General features: G+C 43.3%; 1 protein-coding gene across 1 annotated transcript in view; it reads right to left on the bottom strand.

Annotated features, from left to right (window-relative positions):
* The window catches only part of LOC8052353 (upstream activation factor subunit spp27), a 40,139-nt gene extending 21,697 nt beyond the window's left edge, over window positions 1-18,442 (bottom strand). The window contains exons 1-3 of the mRNA XM_029979712.3: window positions 18,359-18,442; window positions 18,142-18,232; window positions 10,152-10,281 (exon numbers count right to left, since the gene is read on the bottom strand). Coding sequence (XP_029835572.1) covers window positions 10,152-10,281; window positions 18,142-18,232; window positions 18,359-18,401 — 264 coding nt within the window. The 5' untranslated portion in view covers window positions 18,402-18,442. The remainder of the gene's footprint in view (window positions 1-10,151; window positions 10,282-18,141; window positions 18,233-18,358) is intronic.
* Between the last annotated feature and the right edge of the window lie 8,331 nt (window positions 18,443-26,773).

Here is a 26,773-nt window from a genome sequence, read left to right as displayed (position 1 = left end):
CTAAGTACAGTCAAACCCGTTTATAACAAACAGCAGGAAACGCTACGATCAGTTCGATACAGCAAGTAATTCGATATAGGAAAAATCATTTACAACAAACTTCCACGATGCGTTCGTTGTAAGGCGAGAGTTTCTCTTTCTTTCTCATCTCTTTGCTTCCACCTTGTAACAACGCGCTGAAAAGTTTTTTTTTTTTAGCTCATCTCCCCTTTGCAGAGTTATTTTTTTTTAGCCTATCTCCCTTTCTGAATCGCTTCTCTTTGCAACTGTATTGGGATGAAAAGTTTTTTTTTCGGCTGTGTGTGCGTGCAGGGGGTATTCTTTAGCTTTCAATCCTGAATCGCTGCTTCTCTTCGCTCAAGTTTGTTTGCAACTTGAGCTTTTAAATGTTTTTTTCTTTCCCACTTTTTTTTTTTTTTTTTTTGGGGGGGGGGGGGGGGGCAGGCTAGAAGACAACTGTTTGCGCGTTTTTAGAAGCCTTCCCGGGGTAAAAGTTCGATATAGCCAATATGTTGTTCGCTATAAAAAGTACTTTTTACATGAAATTTTATTTAAATTTTTTGTCAGTTCGATATCGACAATAATTCGCTGTACATGGGGTTCGTTCTAAACGGGTTTCACTGTACATTCCTTCAAAAACAACTAGACACACTGAACGTTTCTCAGCCCTTCAGAATCCGTGACTCTAGAGATTGCCTAGAGACTTTAAACTTGGTTCACCACAAACGGATGGTAGTGTTCTCACTCGACAAAGAAACTTTGTACTTCTCGCATCACACTAAAACTATAATTGAAAAAGTAGAATCTGCGATCATTGAGCATGGACTTGTAAAATTTCAGAAGGAAGCAGGGATAATCCTTAGAATTTTTCTAACAACTACTAAGGTTGTACCTTCGGTCACTACTCGCGGAGTTCCAGGGCAATGTCTACAATCGAACTACCGGTGTGTGCATTGGGTCCGCGGTGGCTCCTGTTCTGAGCAATCTTTATTTGAGCGCCGTGGATGTGGCAGTCAAATCAGAGATGACTCGCTGGTTGAACTCTGGAAACCTTTATATTTTTCGCTTCGTAGATGATTACCTCACATGCACACAGGTGAGATTCAGAAAAAAAAAGCGTAACATCATGTTTTCAGAGGCATTCGTTAGGTTTACACTTCACGGAGGACACAGAAAACGAAGAAGGACTACAGTTTCTAGAACTAAAATTCAAAAGCAAAGAAACAGAAACCTGCTGGATCTACGAGCAAAGAACAAATAAACCTTTACTTCTGTTTAAAAGCTCATTCAAAGACAGTTAAACAAGGAATTATTCAGTCGGTCATCTCATCATCACTGATAAAATCATGTCCTCACTATGAGGAGGACATCCTAAAGAACCAAGCCCTACAACTAAGGAGCGCAGGTACCCCACAGACCTAGGAAAAATGGTCACCTCTAGGCTATTAGTAAGGAAACGGAAAGACACAAGAAATTTCTTACCATTTCATACACTCACGGGCTCTCTCACCACATCACAAAACTGTTGTCAGATTACACAAAAAGTTAATGAAGAAGATAGAGTAGAGAATAAATGCAAAAAGAAACACAAAGAAAAATTTGTAAAATGCGAAGAAAGGGTAGTATACTCGGTTCCACTTTCTTGCGACAAGACTTACATTGGGCGGACGGGGCAGTGCCTAAACGATAGATTAAAAGAACACAAAGATAAGCTTTCAGTAACAGGGGAACTACCCCTAAAAGCGCACGTAAATAGCTGCGAGGGATGCAACCCCATCTTTAACGAAGCGGCGGCTATCAAAAAGCACCCTAACCAATTGGGACGGGAGGTGGTCGAGGCCTTCCTCATACAGAGAAGCGTCAATAATGTGAGTTACAAATCCCTTAATTTGAGCAGAAAGGAGGAAGGGTTTCTCGAGAAGGAAATAGGGAGCATCGGTCAAGGGGAGAGAAATAAGCGTGGCCTTCAGCCAGCAGGGGCGCTGTCAAGATCACACCGGCTTTGCACGCCGGAAGAGAGAATAAACTTGTTGCGAGTTGAATGCTGTGCATGTCTGACATGTTTTACAGCACAGCTCTTAGGTGCCCGTTTCCGGCTAGAGCGGCGTCGCCGTCGGCGTAACCGCGGGATGCATGATGGGTAAATTTCCCCGCTAAATCTAGCGGAAAATTTTCCCCGCTAAATCTAGCGGCAAATTTGCCCCGCTATATCTAGGGGAAAATTTTCCCCTAAATGGGGGCGAGCAGGAGAGGAGGAGGGGCATAGCCCCCTCTCTGTACCTTCCCCTCCTCCTCCTACTCAAGAGCTGCACTCTAATTAGACGTTACAGGGAGTTGTAAACAGCTTTTTTGTGTCCCTTGTCCTCTTTTGTGCTAGATGTTTAACTAACACGCTCTCATAATTCTATCTATAAGCGCGGAGTAGTTTCTTAAAGGGGCCCTGCAACAACTTTTTTACTGGTTTTTAATTTGCATCAAACCTGAGTGCACTGAACGTAGTAACTTAAAGAAACTTTTCTTTTCTCAAATTTCACTTTATTTTAAAAGTTATAGGCAAATTAAAATTGCAAAAAATAAACTCCTTCATGACGTCGTAGGTCCTGGCTAGAGTGGCCGTGAACTAGAAGAGGAGTAGTGAGCTCATCGAGCGCTCACGGCTGCCGCACTCCATGTTGACAGCTCGAGAGGGCGCCACTAAAGCATGTGTTGGATAGGCTGTATGAAGCGGGCGGCCAGGGCGGCTCGTATTGCATTTGCTGCACGATTAAAGACTAATTTGGCATAACACTTCATAGGCCACAAACGACAGCAAACACGGGGTAAAGATCAGTTCAGAACGGGAGCCACTTCGCGCTGCCATACTGCCAAATGGCCAAATCGTCAGCCAAGCCCACGCCAAAAGCCTTCGGAACGCTCGGAACCGGTCGGATCCTTGAGCCGGTATACGACCACAGCGCCGTCGCGTACATTCGGGACCTTTCTACGCTCGCCGTTCGTCAGAGCCTCATCCCACTAGCCCTTTCTAGTATGGGCCGTTTTTTCGGCCGCTTGGTGGCGGGTTTGTCCACGGGTCTTTTCTTGTTTCCGTACTTTATAAACTGGATTTGTTTCTTTTCTGATCTAAAATACTGAACAAAAACTACTTTCATACATAATTGAAACAATTCGCGACACTTATATTTTGTATCTCGACTAAAAAAAAGAAGCTTTTAGCGGCTCTGACCAGTAGTAAGCCCAAGACCAAAGACGTCACCATATTGCACACTTTCGGCAACGCGGGTCACCCTCGTAGGTGGAGGAGGTTTCTGCGTCGTCCGGTTAAAATATGACGCACTGATATTTAGTTACTCTCTCCGTGCCCGCTGGCATGCCCGAACCTCAATAGACGTGGAAACCGCAAAAAAAGTAGACGCTTAAATATGATTGCAGGGCCCCTTTAAAGTTAGAAAATAAACCAATCAAGCTAATGTGCATACAGTAAAAATTATTAAGAATGTGAATAGATAAATTGTTTGATCATCGTTCCTGGGATCAGACGAAATGCACCTTAGTTTGTTAGCCACTTCTCTATGAGTTTCCCACCCCCATTATTGAGAGCGATTCCTTTTAATTTGCTATGAGGGCAAAGCTTTCAGGAAACACACATAGTAACTCTCTCCTTACGCCGACTATTTCTGTCACCTTCCAAATGCACAATCAGAAATATACTTTGCACTTCTTATTGCAAATGTTTGCCCACTATCACTGAGCGAACCCAAAAAACAGTCATAAGTAACTGGCCTCTCAACCCTCGTGCTGCCTTAGAGTGGTCTACATATTCAATGAGTGTCAGTGCTAGCACTGATTCTTGTACCTCATACTTACAAGTGTCCAGAATGCAAACAGTGAAAACAGCCTAAAACGGGCTACAAAATTAACTGCAAACGTTATGCACATAAGGATGACATGCAAGTAGATATTAAAAGTTAGCATCAGATGACACTTTAGAGAAAAAGGCATGAAACGTGGTCAAATGCAACGAAAAGCACAAAGATAACGGTTTCACCAAGGCGAGGAGGGTAGAGCAGAGCAACGAGTTAAAGGATAACTGCAAAGAAAAAAAGTGTTTTTTTAAACAGCCTAATTGGGACAAGCATCTCACAAAACAAATGTTCCGCGAAAAAAATAATTTTTTCTAGCAATATTTACGGCCACAGGGCATAGTTTACTCAGAGTCAGAACCTCTCCACATTTGAAACTCCCACTCTTTCGACCCCCACAGAGGAGAAGTATGCCCCGCCCCTCACTCTTGGATTTGCTCTTGGGTTGACTTGGCAATAGAGTTGAACGACGCGGCGTCTCGACTTCCGGTAAGATCTGGCAACAATGCATGTTAAACATGGCGCCGGTATTGTTTTGGTCTGACAGGACTATGGTCATAACGGGACACAAGAAGCTGCGCGGTTTGCGAGTTAGTATGTATGATCTCTATGGCGAGCACATAGCGAAGACGTGACCAGAGAAGTGCCCCTGTGATGTTCCCGGAAGACGGAAAGTATCATTCGTAATCGTCGTGTGTGGTTTGAAAGCGAAGGGAGTCACAGGGTGCACGAGTGCGCAACCACAAGCCAACGTTCATGACAGCGCTGCGTTGACTTCGGCGATCTCGTTCTGTTTGGTGCAACACGGCGATGCGACAAAGAACTGAAACGTTTGTGGTGTGTGTGGTGCAGTGGTTGGAAGTAAACACCCACACTAACACGGAGCGCAGATTGGTTGTTGCGAGGTTGAGGTTCAACGGGTTCAGTCCCGTCGATATCAGCTGATCCAGTGAAACTGGTCCAGGAGGACGCAGCGAGCGTTTTTAAAAAGTAAGCCTTCGTTCCATTTTAAAATGTGGAAGATTCCCCGACGCATACCGTGAGTAAAAAGCTGCGGGCGTTTTCAACAAAATTACGTCATTTTAATTGAACAATGGACTGCGAATTGTTGTCCTAAATCTGCCGTTTTTATGCTTCGTGTTGTTGGACTGCGTTTGCACAGCGACGTGTTGCGCTCATCGTGCGGTTTGAATAAATTAGGGCAAGATTTCTTACCTGCCCACAGATGCATACAGTTAGACCATTTAAAAAAAAAAAAATTGTTGTGTGTATGTTTATACAGCCGGAAGTTAGTCTGCCTCAGTGGGTGTCTGGTGCCTCAGCTGTAGATGAGCAATTTAGCCAGCACGGTACAACCGCTAGCCTGGGGCTCTTTAACGTGCACCACGCAGTGGTGATACACGTCCGCACGCCGGTACGATGCTCATCCAGATCGAAACGGGCAGGGGTGGGAGACCATTTTTTACGTAGTGAACATAGTGCTTTTTTGGGGGGGAGAAAGGAGGGGGGGGGGGGGGGGGGGGAAAGAGGCGCTTTGCATTTATTACGGTACAATCCCTCGAGAGTTCAGAAATTGGGGAGGGCGAGCAAGCTTTCCGAGCTTTGTCTCTTTGGTCTCTGGCACTGCCCCTAGTTTCAAGTTGCAGTTTCAGTAGACATACGTACTAGCAGCCAGCAGGTACAAACTGCTCTAAAGCAGGTAAAAGACTCGGAAATCGGGACAGTGCGGACTCCCGTGTTTCGCGCTTTTCGCAAGGTGACTGGGGAAGTGCTTTTGCAAGGTAGGCGGATATGCAACCGATTTTGTTATGCCCATCGTTTGCGTCTCTCCAGCAAAACGAATAAGATGATCTACAAAGTCGCAATCACAAGCCAAGATTTATGATAACAGTACACATTCATTCAAACAACTTTACGTAAGATGGTTTGGAAGCCGAAGAAAAAAATCTGTCGGCTAACGCAGAATTCGGATGTCCGAAGGCTTCTGCGGACAGCTATTACATAATAACCTGGCTGTGCCAGGTTTTTTACGTAACAGCTGTGTCTAGTCGCAGACGTTCGGTGCACCCGGTGCGAATCTCGACGGCCTCCAGAGCAATAGGAACCGTGCGCATCTAATTCAAGCCCCGACCAGGGCGCCCCTAGCGGCAAACGGGTCCATCGCATCGGGGAGCTTCTGCCAGTCGCTGCGTTGGTTGTGCGTTGTAGTGGGTTAGCCGGTTAGCGTTGTAATTTCTGAGATGGCTATTCCGCACCAAGAAAGCGGCAACAATTGCTGCGTGGTCGGCTGCAACAATACGTCGAAGATCGCACACGGCAGGAAGTACTACATCGTCCCTTCGAAGCCGTACGGCCGTACGAGGCGGAGTACTGCGCGACCTGCAGGTGCGACTTGTGCGTCCATACAGGTTAGTGGCGTTTCTTACCTTTCTGTTCGCGCTTTGTTTAAGCTGCTGACGAATAATACAATTAACTTTTTTCTATTCTAGCGACGATGGAACCGCATCGACACCGACGGCAAACTCTAAAGTATGCGGCAAATACTTCACCGGAATCGAGAAGCGGAGTGCGGTCGCCCACCTAAGCCTACACTTGGATGTTTCCATCAGCCTACAGGAAGATAGTAGTGGGAATCGCGGAACGGCGCGAAAAAAATCGCCCAGTTATTGTCAAGCTGATTCAGAAATAAACGTACATAATTACCACGGTCCACTCAACGCCAACTACATTTTTTTGCGGGCACGCTTAATTTTGTTAGCGGAGTACGGCGCTCCGTGACATCCACTTGTCTGTCGAAACGGACCTCCTTCACGTCGTACACGCGGCCAGATTCACGAAGGAGTTTTCCCTTCTTCATACTGGTACCACGGAAGAAGCTTTCTAGATTCGTAACCGCCTTAAACCCCGTCGTAATCACCCCGGGAACACTGTCCACTGTGCTGCTCATCGCCATTGCTTCCCCCCGATGATTCTGCACCGGCTACCGAAGAAGTTTTCCGGATTCGTAATCGCCCTCTGTCCTCTGTGGTGTTCGTTGCTATTACTTCCCGATGATTCTGCGCCGACGGCACCGGCTACCGAAGGAACTTTCCGAATTCGTAACTGCCTTAAATTCCTTCGTAATCACGACGGGGACACTGTCTGACGTGCTGTTCGTCGCCATTGCCCCCCGATGCTCCTGCGGCGGCTACCGCTAGGTCGCGGCGAACAATAGGCGACCGCCGCGACACGGCCGGCATGCTCGCTTCCTATATGACGAGAACGTAACTGGGCACGTTTATCGCTACGCGAATGCCCGATTTCCTCCAGCCAAATAGCATTCCTTTCGGGGCGACGTGGGTGCTGGAAGGCTCGCTGTCAGGATCACTCATCTGACATCTCCGAAAAGTCGGCATTTGCACACGCAAGCCCCCCCCCCCCCCCCCCCCCCCCACAAAAAAGAAAAAAAGAAGAAAAAAAAAGCATGTTAAGCAAGCAAAGAGGAAAACGAAAGTACCGCGCTATGAAAGCCAAAACCCCGCGTTGCTTCCTATCACTGAAACTCGTGACAGCTGCTAAACACACACTACTTCACTTCAGGAAGTCTCATTCAAGCACCTGGGTCAACACAAAACACTGATCACTTCAGCGAAACGACTAGTCGAGGTAGGTGAGACAGGCAGGAACAGAGACATCGGCGGCAATGAAAGAATGGCGAAGCTTTTGTTTGTTATGGTATGAATCCAAATGCAAGTGCCCGTCTTGTAAACCTTTTGTAAAAAATAATAACTCTCATTACATGGATTATTTAAACGTAAAAATATGTCACTCAAAAGGAAATTGCAACATATAACAAAGGTTTAACAACCAAGATCTAAGCTGTCAATCAAACTCTTAGCCAATGAGAAGTATAGCAGCCAAGTGGCGCTAAACGTCACGGAACACCAACTTCGTGGCGTGCGATTTAAAACGGACGAAATAGCCGCAAACTAAAATCAGTCTCACGCAATAAATATTGCTGTAAAATTTTTTCTTCTCGCGGAAATCTTGTTTTTTGACACGCTTGTCCCAATTAGGCTGCTTAAAAAAAAAACTTTTTTTCCTTCGCAGTTATCCTCTCAGTTTGTTACACACGGACTCCCCAAGAACAGTACTTAGTTCTTTGTTTTTGTCTCTAAAAACTGCAGAATGTTTTGTCAAAAGCCTCGAGAAATTGTATTCACCATGGAACTCATGAAAAACAATAAAATGCAGCAATTTAGTCACCAGCAGTGTCCGGAATTGCATCTACGCAGGCTACCACAGTCCAGTAAGGAAAAAACCCAGAGCCCAGCGGAGTCGGGCAACATTGACATACATTCTCAAAACCAGGGACGCACGCTGTAAGTCGCCTCGTTCGAGACTACCGCTGGGAAGGTCTATACAGGGTGTTTCAAGTAAGAGTGAAAATAAACATTTAAAACAAAGGCACTTGATATAAAGATGTTTAGGATAATGTTATCAACCATAGTGGACATCAGGGTACAAGTGTAGCAATAATGAGCAAATTAATTTCCTAATACACACTAACCAACCTTTTAAATATTTGCCTAACCCACACATTCCAATTGGAGATTTGTTGTCAATCGTTAAAATATGCCGTAGCTATGGGCAGAAAGCTGTGTTCTGCTCCACACTATTTTCTGGATAATTTAGGCTACGAGGAGACAGAGAAACCGAAACTAAGACACAATAGAACGACCGAAGTTCCACTCAAAGTGACCGCCCGCAACCGAAATGGGCATGGGCAGCCAGCCTGTTACGGTAGGTATTTAAAAAGTGAATGATCTAATTTTAGGTAATTAGCTAATTTTAACTTTTCATTCATAACCCGATGTCCACCACGGCCAACAATGTTATCTAAAAAAAAATACCTTCTTTATTTCAAGTGTCCATTTGTAAACATACCCTCCCCTCTGACCTTTATCTTTCAGTAGTGGCATTGTCAGCATATCAGGAAATTTCCTTCTGCTAGCTGTACGTTAGACAAAAACCACATATCAGCAGCTCTGTGCTTCAAAAGACAGCAAACATATTCAGCTTTTTTCTTATTTAGGTCTCGGTCTACGACACAACTTTTGCACGCACGGAGCCACTTCCTTTTGTAATTTCACTAGGTGAGAATTTTAACTGTTTCATCACCTACAGCAACAGCGTAGAACCATGTTATTTGTACGGCACCATGCCTTTATCTCTGTCCCCTATACAGTGATCCACAAAACAAATATATATTAAAAAAAAGGCAGAAACAAACGTGCTTTATAGATTATCACGAATATAAGTAAGTTGACCAGATGTCCCGTTTTCGTCGGGACAGTCTCGTTTTAGAGGTTATTTCTACCATCCCGTCATTTTGGGTCAAATGACCCGTTTTCGTGGGAACTTACTGGGCAAGCGCCCAATTAAAATTTAGAGATAATTGAGAAAAAAATGGGAGATGGGTGCTTGACTGGTCATCAATTTTGCATATCAATGCACTGTGCGTATTTTCCGATTTTACAAATTTGGGAATGAGTGCTTAGTGTGGAATGGACGGATGCGCGGTATTCAACAGTACTCGCCAAATTACTACCAGGCGAGTGAAAGAAAACAAAAAGATTATTACTTGTGACAGCGCATTAGAATAAACATAGTACAAAAATGCTATCTCCAATAGAGCATGATTTTTAGTTTTTTGTGACTCCACTTGCCAATAAGTTTTGTTTGCATGCAAGCGTGTACAGGGCATTTTTCTATATTACTATCTTTGGCATGCTTAGCTTTTGCAGAATGGGAAAGAAAGGTGCCTATGTATTCCAACTATGGTACCGAAAAGCCCCGTAAAAACGTGCATTTTTACTTTTAACTGAATAGTAACAGAGCTTTTTTCATTCTATCTCGCTCTGACCCTCCACCCCACCCCCCTACCCCCTTTTTTCCCTTCCCCTAGATGTCCCGTTTGCAACCCTGAGGAGTATGGCCACCCTAAATATAAGCCAAAATAATTCAAAAGCCATGCCAGGACAAAGGCAATTGATGATGAAGATAATGTATCCAACGCTGAGCTTGCACCATCTCACAGGTGACATTCAAAGGAACACCCTCTAGAGCAGAGCTCCACAACCGATTTGATCTAATAATGTTGATCCAGATGGCTAGGATGGTACTGATCCTTTGTATCGGGCAGTAGCTTGCACCACCTGGCCACCTTGTTCTTTTGTAATGTAGGGCAGGGCAGGGTGGCTAGACCGACCGCAGAAAAGGGTTCATTGCCCACCCTTGGGTTAGACTTACGTCGTTATCGTCATGGGACGATCCAGCAGATGTGTTGCCGCCGGCATCCCCGTTCTCCTCTTTTGGCTCCGGCTTTGCTTTGGCCTGTTCGCTGATGAGTGCCATGACAATGCCATCAATCTCCTTTTTCCTAAGAACAGACAGACAACCAATCAGTTCACGGTTCGACACGCACGTCAGGTACAAACAACCACTTACTACCACAGCTACCAGACAACATTTCATTGCTCAATTCTAAAGAAAGCATGCATTGTTGGCTCAATGGAACAGATCTTGAGCAGAAACCTTAATTCACAGACCAGGAAGGCTAAGTCAAGACACAACAATTTTATGCTAGCCTTTTTTTTTTTTTCTTCTTTTTTTTTCGCATGCTGCAAGAAGTTTTTTGAGTCATTCTCCCAAAAATTAAACATTCATGTGACTGTCAAGGAACTTTCAAACATTTTTCTCCCATCATTCCTAATATATAGCTTGCACAGCATAGCCCCCCCCTCCCCCCTCCCCCCCCCCCCTCCCCCATCAGGGTATCCTAAAAAAATATTTGCAAATTCTCATAAAGAGGATTTTAGAAAACAATTATTTAGATTGCCTCTTTTGAGTGATTTCAGCATTTGTTTTGAATCTGCTAAGTACCACACAAGATTAAGAGGCATGAACTTTGGTCTTAGAGAAATAAACTTTTATAAGTTTGGTTCAAAAACTCTTATACCTATGTCATTTGCTAAACGATTTATATTTTTATAAATTTAAGTGGCATAACGAAAGATATGCAAATTTATTTTAAAACTTCTGCCAAGCATATTTAATTAGTAAGTATGTAGACTGTTTAACCCGTTTTCAGCCATAGTGGACATCAGTTTTAAAACATTAGCTTATGAATAAATAGAAATAAATGTGTACCTTTTTGATGTGTCAGTGGCATAACAGATCTTTTATGCGCTATTTTTTATAATATCTTGATGAGAAATAACTTGCAGTGACAAAGCAGACATACGCTCCTGTGGTGTTAAAAATATAAAATTAAACTGTAAATTTATTTTTTATAAAAAATAAATTTGCCTGACTTGTCAACCGTGTAACGGTCCGTCATATAACAGTTATAAAATGGTCAGTCGCGTAACGATCAGTTGTGTTGAGTAAATCGCAGCACGGGTCAGTCGCATCAACTAAAAAAAAAAAAATTGAATCTCCCATTGCTATTTAGTATATAGTATAATCATGCTACTTCATGGCCAACTAGATTTTTTTAATGACAGGCACGAAATGCAAGGCTCAATACCGTCCATGCTGCCTGCATCCATCCAGAAAAAAAAGGAATGCTTCAATATGCGGAAAATGTTTTGACTGTATCATTTTGCATGATAAATTTATTTTTTGGTTCGTGTAAGTATACTAAACTGTTCCTCAAAAAGTTGGCATGCTCCCAAATAAATAAATATTGTGTTTTAAAATCTGTTGAACTTTTCAAACAGACCAGCTGGCATTTCAAGAAGCTTTTTCAAAAGAAGCAGCCCTCGCAAGGATATTTTCTAATTTAGACACAAAATTTGAGTCTATACATTTTATGCATGTTATTGCAAATATTAATATTGCAAAATAAAACAAAATACACTCTGATAAGCAAATAAAAGATATAAAGCCGTAAAATAGTTATCGCTCATTTTATCTCGAGTATCTTCGACGACATTTGTCGCTAACGATATAAATAAACATCTAGGAGCACGGTTGTGTATTTAAAAAAAAATGAATTACCTATTGATAACATAACATAGTAAACTAAAGTGAACGTTGCCAAATTAACTTTCCATGAACCTAAATGTTTAATCTCCGAGAGAATGACCCTTTTGGATGCAGAAATGGAACACACATTTTTGTATCGCTCAGTTCACTGTCCGAAAATATGAATCTGAACACTAGATCTGGATTCCAGCCTTAAGCGCAGCACCCAGAAGCTGCACAGTGTCTCGATAAATTTTAAGTAGAATAATGATTCGTACCCAACCTTCGTTTCTAGCCGCAACATACACCTGAAATTAATCCGAGCTTGGCTTGCTGAGCATGCATATCTTGTCCTTCGTTTTGCCCTCATACAGCTAGCAGGTATAAAATACTTCATTATTATATAAACATTAATGTATTTAAAGGAGCAATAAAGTTTGTTTTTTCGTGGTGCAAGCACAACCTACGTGCCCCAACCTCCCAGAAAACCCAAAATTACAATCATGCGCAACCTTTTTCCCTACTAAACACACAACCGAATATCCCGATATGCCCCCTTTTTCTGAGATCTATCGCAGAAAAAGGGGTGTGTCACTGTGTTTGGACACAATTTTACTAAAAAAGATACTATGCAAGATCGTAATTTTTTTTAGGATGTTTGGGGCATAAAAATACAAAACTCAAAATTCGCTTTAATGACCCGCTAAGGACCGGAATTATTACAGAAAACACATTGCACACGATACCAGCGTCGTCGGCAGAGGCAAGAAATCACACGCAAAGTTAACAGCTGAGCTATGAACGGAAGGGACAGCCAAGCTGCCTTCCTCAAAACAGCTCTCGTGGTAACCTCAAATCCTTCAGCACAGCCGAAACCAAGGGCATCAATCAGCAGCTGGACCGATGTTTGGCAGACGATTTAAGAGAGCAAATACTAAAAAAAAACTAAAAAAATCTTTGAATTAAAAAAAAAAACAGTGGAAGTTTTAATTAAAAATGATGTCTAAAGTTGTACTTCTTTTTAATCTTATTATTACAGTGTCGCAATCTTCTATAGGCCATTTTCTATATCCCCCAAGCGCCCCGGCCCAGGCTAAATTAATCATGGGAAAGGTTTTCCTTCAGCTCCTTAGTGATCGGTAATTTCGACCTTATCTTGGTTACACAGCTTTTGAGCATAATTCGGAGTCACCTTGAACAGGCACCTGATATAACCCAATGACCTGTCATATAGCTTTTATAATTTCTCCTCAATGTCAGCGTTTTTGATACTGTGCATGCTGTCCACCCTTCAACCTGGATGGGCTGCAGAAATCTCTTACATTATTAACACCCTCGGACAGCTTCAAAAACGCTGACATTAAGTTAGAAATGCTAAAAATGCTATAAACAGCCCCACGGACTCCAAGCTAAATCCTGCTAAAACAACAATCACGAAAATGATAATATCGTAAGATATTTCTGCAGCTCAGCCAGGTTAAAGGTGGATCACATGCACAGTATAAAAAAATGCTGACATTGACAAGAAATTTTAAAAGTGATATGACAGGTCTTTGGAGTATATCAGGTACTTGTTCAGGGTGACTCCGAATTACGCTCAAAAGCTGTGCAACCATGGAACTGGTCAAAATGAGCGATCACTAGGGAGCTGAAGTAACACCGTTCCCATGATTTCTCCAGTGCGGGAAGGGGCACTTGGGAATATTGCAAATGGTCTATTAAAATTTCAACATAGACCCGCCCCCTGCTCATCAATCAGCAGGGTCAGATGACCCTTGCTCGCCACAAGCTGGCTCAAGGATGGCAACGATGACATCACGACGCTTTGGGCAGATAACAGGCGGCAGAGAGGCTCGCCGCATGCCCTGCGGCAATCGCTAAAAACATATTTTTCAGAATGAATGTGGCTTACGTTTACTTCTGCCCAAGTTAAGTGCGACAGTCGGGTATGTTGCAAGCAATGCTAACCGCATGCTGGGCTATTTAAAACTATTTTTTTTAAGCTCCTTCATCCCTAAAACTAACATTGTTCAAGTGTCTAGGTCATTTCAAATTCGAATATGCGTCATCAGTATTGGATCCGGGCCATCAAAGCCTTGCCGATACATTGGAAGCCATCCACAACCGAGCAGCTCGCTTTATCTTGTCCAACTATCACCGCGCAGCCAGTCTCACTAACATGAAAACCACCTTGACATTACCTAACTTGTCTTCCTGCCGTAAACACGCTTGTCTCTGTTTATTTCACACAATTTACCATCACAACCCATTACTACGCTAGAAACTTATACTTGAACCATTTTATCACTCTGCTCAACTCGACCATATCATAACGTTGGCATACCAAACTATAACACTAGCAGCGTCTCATTTCTACCTCGCACACCAAAAGAATGGAATCACCTTTTCGCTTCAATAGCATCAATTACTAATATATCACTTCTTAAACAAACTCTTACTAACAGCACCCTTAGTTGTTTTAATTTCCATGTTACTTTTTTTTTTTTTTAAGTGTGTATGCACTGACGTCACATCGCACATTTTTTACCACCAAGTAAGAGGAGGAGGGGGAAGCTGCTTTTGTAAGAATTTTGAGTGACGGGTTAATCTTCCATAATCTTCTGGGAGGAGAATAGCGGCGTCTGTGCAAATCCAGGAGGCACAAAGAGGACCCTTCCCCTCTTCTCTGGTGGTCATTGGAGCGCTCTTTGAATGATGTCACATGCAACCCATGTATAATGTACAGTTCTAATCACGCTTGTCTATAACGCGCAAGCGTGCGGTTTTCTCCGGGGAGCGCTTGACTGGTGGCATTCGCGGAAACTAAGCTAGTCACGTGGCGCAGCATGGAATGGCCCGCTCGAGGGGTGTCCTGCCCACTCTATCAGCTGGAGGCGAACGCGGAAGGATGCTCACACGCTTTTTACAAACATCATTGTTCGAACAATAAACAAACTAAAGCACGAAGGCGTATCAACGATGTCGTCATCAAAAAACAAAAATATATCATAAAGCACTTTACTTTTATCGCTTATCAAGCTGATAGAGTGGGCAGGACACCCCTTGAGCGGGCCGTTCCATGTCGCACCACGTGACTAGCTTAGTTTCCGCGAATGCCACCAGTCTAGCGCTGCCCGGAGAAAGCCGCACGCTTGCGCGTTATAGACAAGTGTGATTAGCACTGTACCTTGTACCTAGAGGGTAAATAAATAAGAAACAAATAAACTGAATTTTTTGGAACCAAAAGCCATAGAAGCTTGCTTGTGTTTGTCCGTCCCTTCTCGTTTTCTTCCTCAAGTTTAATCAAGCTCGCTCCTAACTCAGAGTTCTTGAAAAACGCTTCAGCTTCCCTTGAACTCTTGAACTTAATGGCGGGTTGGACGAAAGAGCAATCGAGCAATGAAGGCTCAGCCCGGATTCCCCGTCGGAATCCCTGGCTGCAACCCAGCCTCACTCCTCGAAGCACCAGCTTTCTTTTCAAGGATGCACGTTATGTAATCTCCACCCAAAACGACGGAAACAGTGCAACCCCACTGAGCCACATTCTGTCGAGGCACTCTTGGCACAATGTCAGGGACAGAATGGGACTCTGCAAAAGGGCTAGAACCCAGGGAGAGCAAAAATAAACTGCCGTCTGGAAGTCTTGTTTGCACGGTGACACACAGCATGTTCGGGGTACGGGAAAGTCCGGCAACCCAGGCTGAAACGTGTGGACGTGCACGCGAGCAGCCCAACTGAACGGTTGGCGCTCTTAATTCAAACCGACTTCTGGACCCAATGCGGGCGGAAGGCAACTGAACGGCCTGCCTGAATTCTTCTACTAAACTGCGGTTTATGCAGAAATGTAAAATCTGTGATGAAAGAATAAACAGACAGGAAAACTAGTGAATGAATTCCATACCCGATGTAAGGCGAAGGAAGGAAAAACAGACATAAACACGCATCGTCTTAACAATTTTCTATGAAATCTACAATTGTAAAGCTTCCGAAACCATTAAGAAATGTTTTTATATACAATACCTCTCTAATTATTTATATACCAGATACTATGTGTGTGTTTTACGAGTATTCTATTGAGCCTTACGTCTATGTGACAGCTTCACATCTATCTCACTCCTCTTAGCTGTTTTATGTAGGGCTGGGCAATTGATTGATTAACCGGAAGATTAATCAATTGATGCTTTAATCGTAATTTACTTTTTTTAAATTTTTTACCGTTTAATCAATAAAATTTTGACAAACCAAAACTAAGTGAAAATTAAACGCTCTCGGCACACAGACATGAATAAGTGCACCTGTATGAAGGGAGAACTTTAGGTGAAATTTTAGCCTAAAGAAAACTGATGGGGCGAGATTTGTAACTCCAGACAATTACAGAATGTTACACGTCTCCCAGCCACTTCAATGCCGTTCGAGTATCCGTTTAGTGCAGCAGACTATTGTGAACAATCTAAGGTCGGTCGCTCTTGCCCGAGAATATCAAGGAACCTCTTTGCCTCATGCAGCTCGAGTAAAAATCTGTGAGTGAGTGTCTTGAACTGTTCTCAACTACACATTGAGGTTGATTCGAAATCAAATTTGTATATTGCGCCGTTTGTCACAAATTAAACAAACACAAAAATAAAAAAAGTTTTCTTTTTAAATATTATGCATGAAAATGAACGAGACCGATCGATTAATTAAACAATCAATTTATTGTTTTTTATCTTTTTTTTAATTGTATTAAGAGTATGGGATTCTACTTTAAAAAACCAACCTTTTTTTTTATCTTTCTAAGCTTTCCCCTTTTATTTACATTTAATAGGAACTCAATTTATACTGTAATTCACAACTACTTTGTCTGATGCAATAATAAAAGGATTCTAGTATTGAAGTGAGCATAGCGCACACAATAACCCAAGAATCCTGAGCTTGCACAATTCAGTTATATACCTGGGAGAAATTACCTCAAGGAACTTTTGCTACATTTCCAGCATGCTTGTGCTAGTGTGAGAGTTGAAATGCCCTACCCACTCAGGAATTTATTTATTTTTAAATAGAAAATGAAACTGGTTGTTTTTTTGATAACCCAAAAGCTAAGTTTTTTGGGTTTTTTTTTTTTTTTTCCCGATTCTCGCAACCAAATCAGTCCCGCTGGTTTAATGCCTGTCATTGCAAAGACTAGGCTTTCACAAGACAAACAACTCAGACCGAGATTTTTATTTTCATATTTTTTATCCCGCTCAGGCCCAAGCATCAGCTGTTACCCTCGACATTGGAATCAGTGATCTCCTTCCAGAAACTAGAGAAACTGCCTCTTTGTTTAACAAAGCTATCTGAAACCTGTTTCGTTTAAAATTCTCGTCATATTATGTGAACAAATGAACACTGGAGAGTCGCGTGATTGATACAGGTAGAGTTTTCAGCGCCCTGGAAACGTGAACAGGGAACGTCAACATGTTTTTGTAAAAAAATAAAAACAAAAATTGCTTGCTATGGTCTTTGTTCAGTTTAAAGGTCAAATCGTAGGGGAAAAAAAACATTAAAAATCAAAAATCTAAATTTCGCTGAATCGTTCTTTAAACATCCGGTCATCGTCAAACGGATAGACATTCCATCGGGAGCAAACGGCGACTCAAATTTCCGTCAAAAGTAAAAAACGAAAAGGTGACAGCACTGAATGCATAACCGGTATGAAAGACAATGGCTATAAAGAGACTGAATTAAGATGCCTGACAAATCCCTATATGACGCGCATGCAAATGATGCTGCAGTTGGCACAGTCGAATAACGCTGCGATTGCGCATTCAACCTAGCCAATTCGCAAGAAAACTAACACGGTGCCAAAAGCACGGGACCCGCGAGGTAACATTTATGTCAACGAAACGCCTTCGAAGGCAAAAATTGGAAGCGTTTGCGGGTTGTCAGCATCATCGCCGGTGCGGTAACGCATTTCCGCGTCCTACCGCGTCTTCCCTAGCCTCGATGTTGTTGGTTCCTCAGGCCCGTTTCCTCGCCGCGCTTCTGACACGCTCTTTTTCCAACGTCGGGGTAAAGCTCACGATCGCACCGATCCTACGGAACCTAGTCGAGCAGAGTAAGACACTAGTGTAACACGGATCCGATCACATCGGGATACGCCGATTACTCATCGGACCATTCGACTCATGGAACACACAGCTAAGCCTCGATTTTGGAACCATCGAAGCTAGTCTCGCAACTCCGTAGTTTACGGTCTTTGGCCTCGGACCCGCTGCCAAGCTGAAAAGATGTCCCGCTTTCCTGAACTTACCGGTCGGTAAAGTCAATGCCGTATTTTTGTTCCAACTGCTTTCGTATTTTCTTGGACGACAGGACGTCCAGGTCTGCTCCGTCGAGGATCTCTGCGCAGAGAAGCGTGGTATGCGCACCAAATCTGAGGGTCCGAACAGACCCCGGGTACTTCCCAAGTTGTCTCGAGTGGACGGGAAATGTAGAGCGCTTCGCAACGAAGCTACGGTCTTTCTCACCTGCAATCGCCTTCCGGAGCTCGGCTGCCGGTAGCTCCGCCATCTTGCCGCTTCGAAAGACACGTGCTTTCTCCGTGCTGCCACCTGGGAGCCGCACAGCGATGGTGCTGTTTACCAACATCCCAATCGAAATCCACCGTGGCATCGCGGCGCGAAAACAGGCGCGGGGTTTTCGACATTCAACGGAGGCAAACGGCAGGAAGATGTGAACTCGTATTTTCGATACTGTTGTACGGAACGGCGTGCTGAGGAACGACGATCCTTCAACGCGTTCCTTTTGAAAGGGACGAAGGAACGACGCCGTTCCATCTTGCATCGGTGGAACTGGAACGGGAACTGGGACGTTTTCGGAGAAACGGCGTTCCTTTTATATATATATCGTAGCTGCAGTTCTACCCGAATTTAGTAGGCATTTAGGCTTTTATTGGCGACTATTACTTGAACGTACGACTTCAAGGGGATGGGGAAGTATACGATAGACCGACAAAAACAAAGAACTAGAACAAATTTGATTGTGGCCGCACGACACGTAGGTCGATGTGGATATTTAACTCCGTCATTTTTTTTTTATGCATTATTTAGCACAATATTTTATTAAAATACGCAAAGGTCTCGTTTAAATAATGACACGGTCCGATCTTAAAAAGGTAACAGGAACGCGTTCCTTTCCAACCAATGAAAATTGAAACGGAAGCTCGTTCCGAGATAATGAGCTTTCTTTGACCAAAATACTCCCTGGAGAAGGGGAACAAGAGATTTCTTTCCTGTTTTGGAGGAACGCGTACAACACTGTTTTTTTTTTTTTTTTTTTTTTTTTTTGTTAAGTGCGGCAGCTCTTTTTAGCGCTATGCGCCGAGAAAGTGAGGGAGAGGAGGACGCGAAAGAGCGTGGGGCCGTCAGAACGCCCAGGGTTGGAATGATTAGTGAGTAGATCTAGACGTCCCCCACCCACCCCCCGTTACCGATTCTCAAAACAAACGCGTTACTTTACCTCAGTGTACGGGGAGTACTTTAAGTATGTACATTATTGTACTACTTCAAGTAGGTTTAGGAAATTTGTACTTTACTTGAAGTACACTGTACATTCTCTGAGTATGCATTCTTGTACTTTCCGAGGAAAGTACAATTCCCGACTTCAAAGTACATTCCCCAAATTTGGTTTTGTAAAATTTGTATCACGAAATTATGCTTTGTCAACTCGGAAGAAACACCGGGAGGGATATTCTTACTCTCACCAGAAACGTGAGCAGACGACGCATCGCTCCGTTTGTCCTGGGGGCGGCTTTCCCGTAGCTTTTTGAACTCTTGCTACTTCTACGTCGGTCAGCGCAAGCGAGGAGGTTTAAAATATTAGAAGAACAAAATTTATCATAATGTAGCACCTGAGATTGTTGTGCGAAAAAAATTAATTTTCAAAGCGAAGTAAAAGACAACAGAGGAGAACGTCACAATCTTTTGAGACATTTTCTTTTGTCTTTTCCTTCTATTTGAAAGTTCCTTGATTTTTTTCGCACCCCAATCTCAGGTGTCACATTATGATTAATTATCACCAGCTCGCTAGCACACTCGGTTTTTTTTTTTCTTTTTTTCTGTTTTTTTTTCATAGAGGACATTTTTCTATAGACCTTTTCATCCTCTTCCGCATGGGCGCTGCCATCTTGGAATCACGTGACGCGGCAGCCATTAGGTTGCTTCAACTTGCTGCTCCGCTCTCCCCTCCGCGCCTTGGCGGATGCGTTGCATTCGTGTTTTTCGTCGCGTTTCACCGCTCTTGCTCGCCTTACTTCGGAAACTGTAGTCCGATACGTCTACTTGACGACTCCTGAGGTTTGTTTACTAATAGTGGTGAAACATTCTCAGTAAGAAGCGCGTATATTTATATCGCGCATTTAGGATTGCAAGGCGTCAAGAATAGTCAGCTCAAGGAGACTATCTGTATTCCCTGAAAGTATCGTTCTTTGTATTCATAATATATTGAAAATAGTTTCTTTTGATTATGTGAGGAAACTCGCGGAGGAGATAGACAACGAACGTGTAACTTGTATTTTATCTGAGGCTAAAAGTAAAGGTACGCCAACATCAAGCGATTTGTTTGTTCGCAATATCACACCTACATGTGTATGAGGTTCTCAATCTCTCTCTCTCTTTTTTTTTTTTTTTTTTTTTGCAACGTAGACATTCGGTTGGTCGGTTTACTTATGAAGTTTAAGAAATTGTGTACCATGTTCGCTCCCATTTCGAGAGTCATTTAAGTGATTTATTGATTACATTTAAATAACCAGTGCCCTCCACTTAATTTACTTAACACAAAGGTTGGGACCTCCCGCGTAAGAAACTGCCACAGACACTTAACAGTAGCGAGTTTTAGAATAGCGTGCGCAAAGAAATAACGTCGTTTCTATTTGCAAATCCAAAACGCGGTTTGGGTTCGGCGCATGCGCAATATTGACGACGCTTTTTTTTTTTTTTTGCTTACGTTGTTTCATCTCTTGCCAGTATCTAAAATCCGCAATAATTAACGCCCCCCCCTCCCCCCCCAAAAAAAGAAAAAAGAAACAGAAAGAAGAGTTGTCGGCATAACAGCTATATGAGTCCAGGATTGTTGATGGCGAATAGAGGCTTACTTTTTGTGGCTGACTACGCCGAAATTTGTAAAGCGAATTTGTTCTAAGAAATAAATATTTGTTCACACAGGTCTGTGAAGTGGTGCCTAGCGCTGCAACTCAGCCAAACTTTCCGAGATATTTCTCCTCCTGCGCCCTTCAATTTTGTTTGGCCAATTTTACGAAAGACAAATGCCAGATTTAATTTGACGGGCCTGTCACTTCTATCCTATCCTGAGTAAGCAAATCTTTATAAAAAAAATTAAATTATTTCCTAGGGCAAATATCGCGAAATGCTGCTTATGAGTACTTTAGCAGAATTGACAATTTAAGAAATTTCCTACTCAGCCTGTCAAAACATGCTCGAGTACTCAATTAAAAAAAAGAGGCCGAGACGATATTATTTGTTTATATCAATTATGTGCGTCATTACACGAAAAGTTTTTATTCTGCGAAGTTCACTAAAAGGTAGGGTGCCCACGAAAACCAAACAGTGTTGTAAACTCGCGAGTTCATCTGTTCTGGCCGATTCAGAACATTGCTAATCAAGCTGTCGATATGCTTGCCCCCTTTACATTCACATGTTACTCTCTTCATTAGTTTGTTTTTCTGGAAGCTGGTGTCATCGGGTACGGCCATACAGGATGGTAATCTTCCCTGTACATCAGTCAGGCGTTTCGCAGCCGACCATAATCAGATACATCAAAAGAGTTGGTAAAAAAAAAAAGCCCACAATTTAAGCTAAAATACACCTCGTAGACATCAAAGTGGCTCAATACTACTGCTTCATTGGTTGTGTGCTACCAAGGAAATAATTGTATCACAAAATTAAGCAAAAACAACGTAAAACAGCAACATAGCCGCGTTCACTTTGAAACCGAAACCAACCAAATTGAAGCAACCTAATGGCGCCGAGTGCGTCAGCGCCCTCTGTCCGCCGGTGAGACAACTACTAAAATGAAAAGGTCTATAAGAGGGTTGCTTGCAGAAGCTACGGGGCGGATGTCATGCTCTCTCCTGGTACATTTTACCCCATTGGGTGCAACAATCCAGTGCAAGGGGCGCCAAATTCAGAAGCGGGACTTCTGAATTTGGCTCCATTCCTGAAAATAACTACTCTATGGCCACTTGACTTTATCAAATATTCACCGCTGTTTTTGAAAATAGGTCATGCACCCGTGATTACCCCTGAGCAATGCATACCAGTTAAAAAAAAAAATCACTTTTTAGGGGAATGAAAGGGAATCATGATAGATTGTGTTAAAATATTTGTATTTTGAAAGTAGAATGTATTTAAATACTTTACTTCAAGTACGTTGCACCCAGTGTACTTCATACTTTACTTAAAGTACATCACGCAGGGGCAGATCCAAGGGGGGGGGGGGGACGACGGGGGCGGCCGCCTTCCCCCCCCCCCCCCCCCCCCCCCCCCCTCCAACGTTCTCGAAGGGCAATATTGCCATGGGTGGACCCCCCGGTGCTCAGGGGTGAAGGGAACAAGTGAGGTCCGGTGTCGTCTGAAGTGTGTTTGGGCCCGGTGACGCGCTTTGGGTACCGCGGATGTCCCACATTGAAAAGGCAGAGCTTACGAAGGGAAGGAGGTACGAAATAGTCCGCTGTGTTTTCAAATTTTCGTACCGAAAATCAGGCTTTTGACCTTCTACCTTCTTTCTTTTGGCCCGTTAAACGATATGCTATTAGTAAAATGCCAATCGAAATTCATTTATCCCAGACAAAAATTCGTTTCATGCCATGGGCCCTTTAACACTTAAGTGATTACTGTATAAATCTCTGGTCCGCTCTAAACTAGATTACTCAGCTGCTGTTTCGGATTCTGGTCAATCAACTTTCATTTCTAACCTCGATTCAGTTCAAAATCACAGCGTTCGCTTTATTCTTAGCAATTATCATCGTACAGCCAGTGTAACATCCATAAAATCCAGCCTAGGTTTACCTTTTTTTTTTTTTTTGTGCCGTAAATGATCTAGCCTATGCCTCCTTTACAAACTCTATCGCTCCAAGGCTGTTGTTGAATCCATCTTATACCCGTGCCATACGGGTAACTCGAATGCCATTTACAACAAATGACATTTGTGTAATCGGCGAATCAGCTCTAGATCTGTCGCGCGTGGAATACGCGCGACAGATTGGCCGTCCGCTCAAATGTCATTCGCTGTAAATGACATTCGAGCTGCCCGTGTGGCACGGGTATTACATTTCTTCACGCCCTCAGTCACGCAGTAATTCCCCCCCCCCCCCCCCCCCCCCTCGTTTTTCTGATGGCACCCCTTTAATTCACAACGACTACCTGTCTCGATTCCTTCATTCCCAGAACACCAACAGAGTTGAAGCACTTACCGATAGTATTAACATCAATATCATATCACTTCATTTGCTTAAAACGACTCTTACTAATTATGTTTTTTTGAAAATGTCTCATGACGTTTTTTTTTTTTTGTTTTTTTTTATTGCTTTTGGTTTTTGCTTGTGTTATGTTTCCTTTGTGTGTGATTACGTGCCCACCCCCTCTGTAATGCCCGTCAGGGCCTTGAGGGTATTGACATAAATAAATAAATAAACATTGCCCCATCAACTGCTTCGCCGTGAGTGTTCGAGCTGGCCAAAGCGAAACTACGCTACGCCTGTCGTACGTATTCAAGGAGGGTGTGAAGGAGTGTGCCACTCATGCTCGATCGTGCCCGGGAAAAAGCGAGGGGTGCGTTTTCGACGGCAAATATATATATATCGAGATTGTGACAAAGCCGTCGCTGTGGTGTGCGATTGCACCGCTCTTTTCCCGCAAAAAAATAAAGCGGTTTTTTTTTTTTCGACGACAGGTAGTGATATAGTGATTGTGACAACGTCGACCTACCATGGCGATCCCGCGAATGATGTTCACGTGGATACAGGCGAAGCCGCCGACGTCAAAAGGCTATTTTGGATTCTAGGAGAACCAGGCGGTAAGGTAAGAAAACTAGTTTCGCGTCCGACTTGCTACGATCACGCGACACTCGCGTGTGGACATATCGCATTTGTTCGAACTGTTCTGTTTGGGCAGACACACAAGCGCTGTTGTGTTGGGCGACGTGGGTGAGTAATAAAATCGGAAGGATGGTATCAATGGTTTCTGCTTCACGTCTTGCTTTGATCGTGTCACGAATAAACAGACGTTTGATTGCGTGCCGAAAAGAGAAATATTCTTGCTCTCGAACTTCGAAATTGACGTGTCTGAAATTGTCGTGGAACGGAACCCCAGGTTCGGTTCCATGCAAAAAGATCTCTCCCATTTTGAAGTCCACCGCTAACACAAAGTCGCAGAATTTACAAGTTTGTTTTCCCCTTTCTATTCTCTTTTTTTTTTTTTAGTTTGATTTTTGTTGGAGTTTGTTCGGGACTCTCACATAAACCGTCTGTTCACAAGCTCGCATGCACACGAACATGAACGTCAGCAAGTAATTCTGTTCTAAGATTTAAAAAAAAAAATAACAAAAACTTTATTTTTTAATAAATATTTTATGCAGTACTGCGTACATGCTAAAAAAAGTTAGATTTTAGTGAATATTAATTACTGTTTCAATCAATCTTTATTTGCATAATAACTCAAGTGTGATTACTTCAATAAAGCATCTTCGCTGTACCAAAGAGTCGGATGTGTGCATCTCTGATTTCAAAATTAAGCGATCCTAGCGTTGAGCGTACGTCGATGCGTGCGCGACATGGACTGTTCGCGCTGGACGGCCGCGTCTCGCTGCATCTCTTATTTCGCGGAGATCTGCCGCAGCAAAGTTGCCCAGTCAACTGGAAAGCATATTACAGCTCTTCAAGGAGCCAGTGGATGCGGAAAACATAGCAAAAGACCGATTTAATTGCGGAACACACGGAACATAGTGGTGATGCTGCCCTTTAAAAGCATGCAAACAAAATCCGAACCGGAAGTGTTCTCGGCTCCCTGTCATGGCGACTGCTTTTGTTTCGTGGTTTGTTTTCTTTTCAGTAGTGGTTGCATTTAAGCAGTAGATGCCTCTCAAACCTTTCATCAGTTATGTTCCCCGGGTTCCTTGATAATACATCTCCGGCGACACTGAAGAGTCGTTCTACTGACGCGCTCGAAAGTACGGGAGTGTTGTGCTGCAGAAAGAACTATACCCGTTTTCACCTCAAGAAAAAAGCAAGTCTTGCGCATTGTTCATACGCGGCGCGAAGTAGTTCTTACGAGATTTGGTTGTCGGAGGTAAAAGCGATACATTTGGCTTTTGGAACGTGTACAGCCTGATAAGATATCATATATCTAATCTAAAATTCACCTATATATATCTTAATTATTAACAGAAAGAGGGAAATTAGTAATACTCCGCGAGGAGCCGGACTTTTTTTACTACGGTTCTTGAGGTGAAAACAGGTATAGTGAATCTGGAATTCCCCTTTTTCTTTTGTTCTCTCTGCTTTTAAAGTTCGAACTTGACAATGGGTTCTGTGCCCTCCTGTGTTCGCCCCCTCCGGGTTTACATTCGGACGAGATGGGAAGACAAGTGGAAATTATCTAGGGATAATTGAATGACGTACAACTAACTGACACCGCCGGGGACAGTAGGGACAGGAAAATTGAAACTCTCTCCCGCGTGGCTTCGGCCCAAAGTCTCCACCCTGTCTCCCATGCGGGCCCGGTGCCGGGGTAACGCCGACTACGTTTGACTGGGGAGCCTTTATGTGCGCTTAGCACATGGAGGCACCCTAGGTTTGACCAGAAGAAAATTGGCGACAACCTTTACCGGGTGGAAGAGGGGTGGGGTGATGTTTTTAGTTTTTTAGCCCGATCGCCCAAAGGTCATCTTGGTGATATCCCACAGCGTGTGGTGATAGTTACGAAATTGCAGAGGTTAAGCAAACTGGAGAAGAAATCTTACTTTTGGTTCTTAATTTCTAGGCTAGGTGGCGCAAGCTACCGCCCGTTATGAAGGCTACAGCCGTTAGCATTCATCCATCCATCTATACACGATTCTAGAAGGACATTCCCAGCTGTTGAGATCGACTGACGTGTTCAAGTGCTGCGCCATTTGCGCCGAATTGCGCCATGAACGAAAGTCTGCTACATCTCGTGCCAAAGCGTCATTTTCGCACAAAATTGCGCCATAACTGCACCAGGATGGGCTTAAAGCAAAGTATAAAAATAATTTGATATTGGTCGGCCCTAATATTTAGCAAAGTAGACGAAAAAAAATGGTACGAATATATTTCACGGCGTCTCTACTCGCCATATAATTTGTTTCATCTTAGGTCTCAGTGCAATCAAAAAGCTCGAACGCACAGAACCTCGAACACACATACCAAAAGCGCGAGTCACAGAGCATTCACTGCACCCGAGTGGTTTAACCACTCGGGTGCAGTGAATGAACGATAGACGGTATTAATAGTCAATGTTGTTTTCAATAAACCTTCAGTTGTGAGTGCGCTTCGTCTCTGTCCCCTTCTTCGTCCTTGTTCATTCGGCGCTTTCCATTCAATGGTTTAACCAATGAAAAAAAAACACGTACAGGGAGATGAATGCCATGATGTCGCGCTTTTATGCTGTTTCATTGGTCCCATTGGCTCGTAAGTCTTCAGGGGAAACGAACTATAGGGAGTGTTCTTCAATCGCTCTGGCTGGTTGAAGAGCTGGCCAGTTCATTGTCGACATCGTCTAAATTACCAGACGATGTCTGTGAGGTCAGGAAGTGAAAGTTTCGAGAAAACTTTGCAAAATGTTAGGATGGTGGTACACTGTGATAAGGCAGAACCAGGATCTTGTGCTCCTGGTGAAATCACCCGATTATCA

This window comes from Ixodes scapularis, unplaced genomic scaffold, assembly GCF_016920785.2.
Source record: "Ixodes scapularis isolate PalLabHiFi unplaced genomic scaffold, ASM1692078v2 PGA_scaffold9__187_contigs__length_104089568, whole genome shotgun sequence".
NCBI lineage: Eukaryota > Metazoa > Arthropoda > Arachnida > Ixodida > Ixodidae > Ixodes > Ixodes scapularis.
Note: the sequence above shows the minus strand (reverse complement) of the source record. Positions and strands in the feature narration are given on the sequence as shown.